An 11063-nucleotide genomic window follows, 5' to 3' on the forward strand; every position below is an offset into this window, starting at 1 on the left:
TTTTATATACTTTTAATCAAAAGAAAAACCATACTTATAAATTATGTCACAAATCCTCGTAAAAGTCTTGATTGATTAATTTGATTTATATATATATATTGTATATTTTATGATGGTTAAAAGACTAAATTGTTTGTTTGTTGTCCCTTGTCATTCCTTTAACATAGTCGTGTTGCCCTCTGTCATTGTCACAATTTTCTTATCACTATCTTTATCTATATTGTGCTACGAAGGATTCAAGGAACAAAGTGTCTTGGACAATCTAAAAATTACTTTTTCATGAGAATTTTTTTTCAGATTATACAATTAAAAAAATTGATATCTGGACGTTACAGTTTGAAAAATACTGTAAAATTACACAATATAAAAGTTTTACTTATGAAAAAATAGTTTTCAAACTGTATAATCCATCAATTTCTTTTATAGGAAAAAAGATAATTTTTACTTGTATAATCCATAAGTATTTTTTTTTAATTATACAAATTAGAAGTCAAGTGAATTTTAAATTATACAATTTATAATTTTTTTCATACAGACTTTTAAATTACACAATTTAAAAGTAAAAGGTAAAATATACAATCAAATTTTTTATGTCAATTTTATTTTTAAGGACAAAAAGGAAGTTACGTATATATAGAAAGGAAAATATGGAGGTGTGAAGAGTAATCCCAACAGACTATAACTATACAAGCCGACTTCCTTTTGTTTATTAATAAACTTTCAATTAAGAATATGAATTTATGATGTAAAAGCTGGCGTAGTGTCCAAAAATGATGAAAATAAAATCAAATAAAAATGATGTATATGGAAATAACCATGGGAGGCACATGCACATGCAGCTGTGGGTTTGTAAAATGTTTGGAAGATGCTCGGAATAAACTTCTTGAAATTTCTATTTGAAAAAAAAAATTATATCAAGATTATTTTTTATTTTTTCTTATTTTTATTTTTACATATTAGATATATTTTTTTTTCTTCATTCTATATCACAATATTTTTATTCAATAATTATAATTATGTGTATGAGATTAGTGTACTTAAGATGATAAACTGAATTCTTACACTAAAATAGCAGAATTTGTTTTTACCTCACTTTGAAGAATTTGATCTACCTTCTTCTTCCCATATGCACAACCAAACAAAACTTGCACCATTGTTTTGCATGATTTTATTCACAGACAACAAAAAAACTCAATCTTTTATATATTCACATTTTTTCAAAACAGTCCAAACATCCTTCTTCCCTCTCCCCTTTCCCTGTCCTTTTTGTCTTCAACCTTTTTTCTCTCTCTTTCTCTCCACAGATTCTGCAATGGCACTTCTCCATTTTCAGTCTCCCTTTGCTGCTTTTCAACACTTGTTTGCTCTTCTCTTCCTTCTTTCCCTTCACCACCACACAGCCTCCTGTGCCCTCCTTCTAAGCTTGAGACATCACCACAACACTCTCCGCCAGCAGAGGCCCATGATCCATGCCAATCAAACCAACTGTGCACTCTTTGTGGGAACCTGGATCCAAGATGACTCATACCCTCTCTACCAATCCTCCAACTGCCCCATCATAGATCCACAGTTCAACTGCAAAATGTTTGGTCGCCCAGATTCTGAATACCTTAGATACAGATGGAGACCCCTCAACTGTGACCTCCCAAGGTACCCCCAACTTCAAAACAAAGACTTGTGCATAAAGATGACATTTTTAGTTTCTGCAAGTTCTAGTGTCTTTGGATGTGTTTGATTTCTAGTTTCAGAAAACTGCTTTCACTTTTGAGTGTGAGTAAACAAGACTGTTCACCAGCTGGGGTTGAGTTTGGTGGAATGATTTAATATTTAGAATATGATTTTCTTTCAAGGAACACATACCTGTTAAAAAAAAACAAGGTTATTCAAATAGCTGATTAAGGGTGATGTCAGACATGAGAAAATGTTTCCCAGTTGTTTTGGGTTTTCTTTAAACTTGATAAATTTTGAATGAGAAATTGATTGTGAGTAGCGTGGAATTTCTTAAGACCAAAAAATGGAAGCTAATAAAAAAGACCCAAGTATCATATGTATGCCTCTAAATGGTTTTGTAGCATGTTCATGGTAGGTTCAACGGGGAGGAATTTCTGCTGCAAATGAAGGGTAAAACGTTGATGTTTGTGGGTGACTCACTGGGGCGCAATCAATGGCAGTCGTTGATTTGCATGATATACACTGCAGTTCCTCAGACACAAACACAATTGGTCAGAGGGGAACCACTCTCAACCTTCAGATTCTTGGTGAGTGAGAAGAACACTTTATTTCTTCGGAGCAATCATAATGTTTGTTTACCCACTGGACATTTTCTGACTATTTTAATTTTCCATTAATTGAGATTTTAGATTTAGGCCATGATGTTGTCAGTTAATGACCCCTATTATTTGCTGGGCAAAGTTTTCCAATTTTTTGGTTTAGGGAAAAGGAAAGTAAGCACAGTGGTTTTCCTGGATCAGAACAGTTTGTGTAGTGTCCCTCTTTGTTAGGCTTCATTCGAAATCAGAGAGGGAGTAGGTTCTGATATTTTCAACAAGACAAAGTATCTGTTGTAAAAGGTGCTGAGAGAGGGGCCCAGATGTACTATTAAGCCATTATATTTGGAGTAGTTGATGCAAACTGGAACACTAAATTATGTTCAAGCTTTTTTGTTTGTATAAAGTAGACTTGTATAAAAGCAGCATGTTCTAGCTGCAAAAGATGGTCCCAAGTCATGACTAGGTTTTGGTATGCTATGTGCAGGACTACGGTGTTACCATTTCATTTTACAGAGCTCCTTATCTGGTAGAGATTGATGTGGTCCAAGGGAAGAGAATTTTGAGGTTGGAGGAGGTTGATGGGAATGGTGACCTATGGAGAAATGCTGATGTGCTTTCTTTCAACACTGGACATTGGTGGGAGCATCAAGGTTCTCTTCAAGGGTAGGCAAATATCTCTTCTCTTTTATATACACAATAATATTGTAAACTTTTATTGTCATTACTACCTTAAGTATGTGTGATGCTGAGTATGATTTCGATTTCTGATTGATTGAGTCCGCACTTTTTTCTCTTCTCAAATCATGAAGTGAACTTTGAAGTAATTTGGTGTTTTGGATAATAAGTGCAGGTGGGATTACATTGAACTAGGAAGCAAATACTACCCAGACATGGATCGTTTAGCAGCTTTGGAAAGGGGCATGAGAACATGGGCTAATTGGGTGGACAACAATATTGACAGAAGCAGAACCAAGGTGTTCTTCCTGGGAATTTCTCCTTCACATACCAAGTATGAACTCTGACCCTGCATTTCTCTCTCTTGCATTATTGTACTGTAACATAGTGTGACATTTCTACGCTTTATGATTGTGTTTGTTCAATTGGAATAGCATGTGTAACACGTATAAATCTGCCTCTATGATGAGTTGATGGCAGAGATTAAGAGCCTCCTCTTTTGACCCATTATAGTTACCTGTTTTAGAGCTGAAATTCACGAGCTTCTGTTAGCTCTTTGTCCTATCTCTATCAGTCTGACAGACACTTTTGCCATTGGCTGGTGGTGACTAGTCAATAATTTCCCCTGTGTTTTTAATAATGCATTCAGTACTGTTGATTATGAATTTTTACCTCTCTAAATGGGTGAACATCAAATGAGTAATCTTAGTTTGATGAAGAGAAACTCAAATATTAATGTTTTTAGAGATCCACTATATATAAGACAAGCATAGCAATTAAAAATAAGACACGTTTATAATATATAAACAATTTAAAACCTATTGTGGATGTAAACTAGTTGAATTAAACTTAAATTTTACACCATTTGTTATCTTGCCTCTGAATGTGAGTTACTGCATTTAGAAGAACAGCATATATAAAAGAATATCTAAGTACAGAAAGGCTTTTGTTGTATGTTTCTTATAATATTTGATATTTTGATTAATATTATTGAACTTTACTTTAGTTTCTATGTTATATGTATGAGTATTTTGACATAGAAAAGATGAAAGATTGGATTATACTTCTGCAATTTGTGCAAAGAGACCTTTTCGTGACTTTTGTGAATACTGGTTCTTGGCACTTTTATTAAACAATCTGATATCTCAATTCAATTTGAAGAAAAGTTGTTCCCTAATCATAATAGTGTTAAAATTTCAGTTTTTTCTTTTAAAATGTGTGGGTGAAATTAAATTCATGTATCAACTGTCTTAATAGCCTACTAAATAGGTTTTGGACATAAAATAAAACATTTGTGTGTGGGCCCCTTTCATATGTTTTTATCTTTGAGCTTCTCATTCAACACTTGTTTAAATGCCATAAGATGATGTGACATGGACTTCTCATTTTTTAAGTTTTTAATTTCAAATGTATTAATTTTTATCAAAAATTTTATTCCAAAAGTTGTAGCTATAAATTCTCTTTCAAAGATTTTAAAACTAAAGTTAAAAAACAAAAGAGGGTGGCATTGTGCCATTAAAAGTAAAGTGATGTAAAAAGTAATAATACAGAGACTTTATCATATTTTAACATGGCAAGCTAGATTTAGTCCATTGGTCTAGATCTGGAGCCCTATACTGATTTATGGGCTTTTGGGCCTTAACAACTACGTAACTTTTTAGGACAAAAAATAAAATAAAATGGCTATTGACCAATATGGTCCTTATTGTCCTTTTTTCCTATGAAATGCTTTGGTCAATTTCCGAAGCCTTGAGCATTTAAGGTTCTAAAAAAAGTCATACTTTTTAAGTTTTGGTGACTTTTTTTATTGTTAATATAGCCTATATATATATATGAATTTAGTCTAAATTTCACTTTTAACCTAAAATCTTAATGCAATGGATCATTCATCTTATATAGTGTTTAACTTTTTCATTTTTATCCGACGTGAGATTTTGATTCAAAGTTGAATTATTTTCAACAGAACTATGTCAGATATATGTAATATCTCCCATAATGAACCTCCTTGAAAAAACAAAAGAAAAGAAAAAAAACCATCAATTTGGTTAACCAAGTCTGTCTTTTTTGTACTAATTGCACTATACAAATCGGTGAAACTGTGTGATTGGCATGCAGCCCAAATGAATGGAATTCTGGATTGACAGCAGGACTAACTACAAAGAACTGCTATGGTGAAACTGCTCCAATTATGAGCACTGGCACTACATATCCTGGTGTATATCCTGAACAGATGAGGGTTGTAGACATGGTAATTAGAGAAATGAGAAACCCTGCATATCTTCTTGACATTACAATGCTATCAGCATTTAGAAAAGATGCACATCCCTCCATTTACAGTGGTGATTTGAATCCTCAACAGAGAGCCAAACCTGACTATTCTGCAGATTGTAGCCACTGGTGTCTTCCTGGACTGCCAGATACTTGGAATGAACTTTTCTACACTGCTTTGTTCTACTAAGTTTTGTTCTTTGCTAACTAATTAACACATTTCTTCCACTTCATTGTTGTTATGAGTATCAGTAGGTGATAATGCATTTATTAAGAGGGTTAGTTAGTTACATTATAGCAGCAACTCAACTCTGTCATGTGTAAAGGATATGCTAATGAAATGAAAGAATTATTTATTTATTTTCAAAATCTTAGGAAGAAAGGAAAATGTGTAGATCAAAGTAAGAAAAGTTTAGTGTATCAAATGTAACCTATCACTTACCAAGATCTTGATCCGAAGAATTCATTATAAAACCTCTTGTCATTATAGTAATTCAATTCTCTTGTCGTTAATAAATTTTTCTATATATATTTTTAAAATATAAGTGCATTTTTCTATATATTAATATTAGTTTATATGTAATTTAAAACTTTTTATATTTTTTTTCACTCAATTCAAAAGAACTTGTTTTTTAATCCCTCTCATTTCTTCCTATTATCCAAACATAATATTAAAGTCTTTGTTAGGAGTAAATGCATGTGATCTTTGAAACATGCTTGCAAATTATTAGAAGGAAGGAATATTTTTGTAGTGTGAGTTTTTTATTTTGTCGAAGAACGAGTAAAGAGAAAGACAAACGCGAAAAGTAGGCTTCAAAATCTAAAATTTCAAAAAGAAAAACAAATCATTTTTAAGTTAAATTTTCAATTTTTTCTCCTTTTCTCTTTATCTTTTAAAAATATCCTTTGATTTAGAAAAATATAAATCTACTCCATTTTATCTCACCTATTCTCCAAATTTTCCCACTCAATTTGCTATCTCTTTCTCTTATCTGTATTGAAAGTAATGAAAATTTCACCTTAATCTCATTCCATTACATGCAATCTTATATTAGATCATATCATTAACTTGAAATTTTTTCCATTAGCATGTCCGTGCAAAGGAGCAATAAAATCTCAATCTTTTTATTCCTATATCATTACCAACATATATTATGATTGAATTTTGGTGACAGATGGTGTTGAAAGAGTGGGGTTTGCATTCAAATTTAACTGATACAAGAGAGGCAGGTAAACAACACTTAACAATTATGATAGTGTAAGGTGACAGATTGAAAGTAAAGACAAGAAGTGGATAACAACACTTAACACCGAAAGATAAGGAGAGCCTTTATCTATAATATGACACTGCCTGGATAAAATACAAAGCAGGCAAAATTTTCATTAATGGTGACTAGTATTTCTAATAGTCCTTTGCTATGGCTCATGCTTCTTCTAGATGGCAACTCCTAAGGTAGAAACTTCCATCTTGGGTATGATCTTCTCTGGTTCTACAGCTTTCACTTGGTTCCCATAAGCTGATGAATGCACTCCTAGTGCTGCTCTACCAGATGGATCAAGGTTGTTGGACCATGCAGCATCCCACTCAACAGCTTTTGCTGTGCTACATGCAACACTTGGTCCTCCAGGAACAGTCAGCCTAGCTGAGTTCTGCAAAATCAAATTAAGGAACACATGGATTTAGATCAGCATGGATTTTTCAATATCTTGGTATAGTTGATTCAATTTACCTGAGGGAAGAACCTCTCAAATATCATTCTATAGTAGTATGCTTCTTTGGTGGTTGGAGTGTTGAAGGGGAAAATGTTAGCAGCATTGAGCATCATTTTATCAGTCACCTTTAGGAAATTTTGAAGAACCAATAATTAGTTAGCAATATCAAATGTTATGATAATAAGAGAAAAAAGAGTTTTATTCAAGTTTTACATGTTTCTCAGCGTGAGCTTTAAGACCATCAATCCAACCATAGCCAACTCCATCACTGAATTGTTCTTTCTGCCTATATAAAATATGCTGCATAAAATAAAACACTAAGATGTTAGTTCAAAAAAATGAATTTGTAACGTTGTAAAACTTTGCTGTAAATGAGATTACCTTTGGCAGATAAGGATGCTCTTCATCATCAAATGCCCTCCTCAGTACCCATTTCTCAATTCTCCCTTCTTCTTTTTTTATCTGAAAATGTTAAGTAGTAAACTACTTAATTAAGCGTAACATTTTTCAAGTGATGGTGTATTGCAACTTTCTCAGCACTTACCATTTTGTACTCAGGATCAATGTTCATTGCAACTCTGATAAATTCTTTGTCCAAAAATGGTACTCTGGCTTCTAGACCCCAGGCAAAGGTTGATTTATTGGCTCGTAAGCAATCATATTGGTGGAGTGCTTTAATCTGCATTAAATAGAAAAAGTATCATCTATTAGCCCTTTTACTTCAAAAGTCCAGCCAATTAAATTGATCAGGCAATAAGTATGATAACCCTGTAACCTTGCGGCATGTTTCTTGGTGAAACTCTTCTTTGTTGGGTGCCTTGTGGAAATATAGATAACCTCCAAAGATCTCATCAGATCCTTCTCCAGAGATAACCCACTTGACTCCTAGTGACTTAATCTTACGAGACATAAGAAACATGGGAATGCTGGCTCTGATTGTCGTTACATCATATGTTTCAATGTGGTAAATCACATCTTCAATGGCATCTATTCCATCCTGCAATTACCATACATAAAGTTTTCATTAATTATGATTTTGTACATCAAAATGCCCGCAAATTTTGAGCAGTAAACTACCATCTCATGTATATACCTGAACAGTGTAGTGAAATTCATGATGGACAGTTCCTATGTAATCTGCTACTTCTTTTGCAGCCTTTAGATCTGGTGCACCCTACTCAGCATAATATAATTAAAGATTAAGACAAACTTCACGGTTTCCTTCTTTTATTGAAGAAATCTACAACACTTGCAAGAATAGGTACACACGCACCTCGAGTCCTACACAGAAAGAGTGTAATTTTGTTCCCCATTGCTTGGCAGCATTTGTGCCTTCCAGGTAGCGAGCCGTGACAGCTGCAACCAATGAAGAGTCCAAACCTCCAGAGAGTAAAACACCAAAAGGCACATCAGTCATCAACCTTTTGATCACAGCCTGCAAATAACATTCAATGTTTCTATGAAAATGGTGTGTTTGGATAAACAACTTAATCAACTACATGATTAAATAAAAGCTTATCACCTGAAAGCATATTTGATAAGCTTCTAGATGAAGCTTATTGAAATAGACTAAAAATAGTTTACACGAAGGCTTTCCAAAGCTAACCAAGTAGGTGGCTTTTGGATAAACTTTCAATTACAATGATGTGTTGAGTCTTCTGTGTATCTTACCTTCTCAAAGGCATGCCTCAGAGCCAGAGGGTCATAAGGGGCTGAAGGAATAGCCTCAGAGAACCATGGAGGATTGTACCATCTACGAAACTCTCTCTCTTTGCTAGAGTACAAGTGGCCAGGTGGAAAAGACTCGAAATGTTCACAATCATCATTTAGCCCCTTCAATTCTGATGAAATCCAGACAGAGCCTGAACAAAAGTATGCAAATTAGTCACTATTATTCAATCCAAATCTGCTGGTTGAGTTCAAATAGAACAGACAAATTCAATTCAAAAGCAGGGCACATATTTTATCATTACCGTCTAGACCCCAACCAATGTATAAGGAAGTGACTCCAATTGCATCTCGTGCCACTATAAAACTGTTGTCACGGGTATCCAACAGAACAAATGAAAATATACCATCAAGCATGTCCACAAAGTTTTCTCCGTGCTCCTCGTACTAAAACAACACCAACAACATACAGGTGATAAGAACAAGAAGTCCAATCATGAGTAGCCACAGAAATGAAAACTTCAAGAAGTCTTAACAAGAATTAGTGAATAAAACAAAAAAGTTTCTAAAGTTTCTGTTGGGTTTTATGCATACATGACCAGGTCAGAATTGTTGCAAAATTATACATAAAGATGACTAACCAGGTGAGCAATAACATCGCAGTCACTTCCTGTGCGAAACGTGTGATTAGGTAATTGTTTCCTGAGCTCTTCATGATTGTAGATCTCTCCATTCACCTGGTTTTCAGTGGAGACATTTAACGTGAGTCATAATTCATCGCTGTTAAATTCGTAAGATTAATAAATAAATGTAACAAAAGCTATATGTTACTATGGTATAAATTCCAGTTTTTTTGTATTTCTACTTATGTATCCTAAGTTTAATAGTCAAATTCTAAATCAGTGTAAATTAACAGAAACTGTTGTTGATATGATTTTGAAGATAATTATAGTTAAAGTCTAACAACACTATTATTTTTCATGGACATAATTCCCACACAGTACTTTAAAGCTCATAACTTCGGACTAATCTGTGTTTGCAGGACTCTATTTTCTTGTCTATTATTACCAATTTTCCATACCATGACAGTGGAAGTTCAAATAATTGAACAAAGGCTTACCGTAACAGCAATAGTTTTGTCTTCATTGAAGAGAGGTTGATCACCAGAAGCTGGATCAACTATGGCTAACCGTTGATGAGCCAAATAGCAATCTCCATATTGGTGGAGCCCACTCCAGTCAGGACCACGGTGCTTCAATCTGTGACATCATCGAATGGCAAATTATTAACTACTTGTTCAAACTGCACTTTGAAAATTTCCTTTAGCACTTTCAGACAAATTAACTCCTATCCATTACTTTCCAACTTCTGTTCTTCTGTTGTACTTTCCTACCACAAAGTTACCAATAATTTCACAGCAAGGTGGACCCCACATGCCTCTTGTTTATCCAAATAAGTTAATGATCTAACCAGAACACTTGTTTATTCTAGAATCCACTTAGCTTGTCAAAGTCCAAACATGTTTATCCTTAAATACTTGTTACATCTAAAAGGTTGGCATCATACTGCCCCCAATATTAAGTAATAACTATGATTTTAACACTTACATATGTTTTAATCATTCCCTTTAAAATATTGAATGAACTTGACAGTAGAAAATAACAAGCATAGAGGTTTACTTTATCATGATTTTTATCACATCATATAACTTTTTGCAAACACTTCTCTCTTGGTATTAACTAAAGTTAGTGTCCAACAATTTTTTCCCCTAGAAGATACCACCATGAAAGTTAAAACAAGGAAACAAATTACAAGCACCACCTTTTTTTATGGTTCTTCTGCTCTCCTGTCAGTGCACAAGTATAATAATGATAGTTTAAACAACAACTTTGGGACACTTTACTTTTCCATCTTTTATCTCTTCCTAAGTGTCATAGTCATTTTTTACAGCTAGTTGATTACGTTTCAGTATGTTAGCTGCTAAAAATACCGTTACCATCTGAGTTTTCCACTTTTTAGTAAATATTAGCATAGAAAAGTTCAGTTCTTTTTGGGCTGGGAAAAAAAATGCAAAAAACAATAAACTTTGAATAGAAAGATCAAAGTTAAGCAAATTTGAAAAGAAAGCAGCTGAAGATGAATTTTGCTTTGTTTGATTTTGTGTGAATAAGAAGACAAAGAGAGAATGATTGCCTGCGAGAAAGCTCAAGGACGCGGACCCTCTTGGCTTGTGATGAATCAGAGCAACCAAGCACAGCAAGTATGCCACACATTGCGTTATGATAAAATTGCTATGATATGATATGTGAAGTATGAGGAAGAGAGAAAATCTTGAGAGAGAGAAAGGAAGAAAAGAAAGAGAGATCAATGAGAAAAGGAGAAGATAAACAGAGAAAGAAGGAAATTATCTGAGAAACGAAGATGAAAAGGTGAGAGGGGAATGGACAACACGTAAGGAGTGAAGTGATT

At 33.8% G+C, this 11063-nt stretch overlaps 2 protein-coding genes across 4 annotated transcripts; one reads left to right on the plus strand and one right to left on the minus strand.

Annotated features, from left to right (window-relative positions):
* The first annotated feature begins 1133 nt into the window (after nucleotides 1–1133).
* On the plus strand, nucleotides 1134–9754 carry LOC106774555 (protein PMR5-like). 3 transcript variants are annotated; one of them, XM_022786741.1, is made up of 5 exons: nucleotides 1134–1650; nucleotides 2087–2258; nucleotides 2755–2933; nucleotides 3121–3279; nucleotides 9637–9754. In XM_022786741.1, the coding sequence occupies exons 1-5, from the start codon at nucleotides 1163–1165 to the stop codon at nucleotides 9752–9754; spliced, it is 1116 nt and encodes a 371-aa protein (XP_022642462.1). In that variant the 5' UTR covers nucleotides 1134–1162. The 3 variants fall into 3 exon arrangements, with proteins under 3 accessions (XP_022642462.1, XP_014517073.2, XP_022642463.1); XM_014661587.2 differs by lacking the exon at nucleotides 9637–9754 and adding an exon at nucleotides 5061–5582 and having other exon boundaries at nucleotides 1144–1650; XM_022786742.1 differs by lacking the exon at nucleotides 9637–9754 and adding an exon at nucleotides 5061–5582 and having other exon boundaries at nucleotides 1518–1650; nucleotides 2073–2258.
* LOC106775764 (asparagine synthetase [glutamine-hydrolyzing] 2) lies at nucleotides 6392–11063 on the minus strand. The gene is made up of 13 exons (XM_014662943.2): nucleotides 10788–11063; nucleotides 9715–9853; nucleotides 9236–9331; nucleotides 8900–9041; nucleotides 8598–8788; nucleotides 8200–8361; nucleotides 8020–8100; nucleotides 7702–7923; nucleotides 7471–7605; nucleotides 7308–7388; nucleotides 7140–7226; nucleotides 6944–7051; nucleotides 6392–6863 (listed from the first exon to the last, which is right to left on the minus strand). Exons 1-13 carry the CDS (start codon nucleotides 10865–10867, stop codon nucleotides 6648–6650), a joined length of 1740 nt encoding a protein of 579 aa, XP_014518429.1. The 5' UTR covers nucleotides 10868–11063; the 3' UTR covers nucleotides 6392–6647.

Source organism: Vigna radiata, chromosome 10 (assembly GCF_000741045.1).
Source record: "Vigna radiata var. radiata cultivar VC1973A chromosome 10, Vradiata_ver6, whole genome shotgun sequence".
NCBI lineage: Eukaryota > Viridiplantae > Streptophyta > Magnoliopsida > Fabales > Fabaceae > Vigna > Vigna radiata.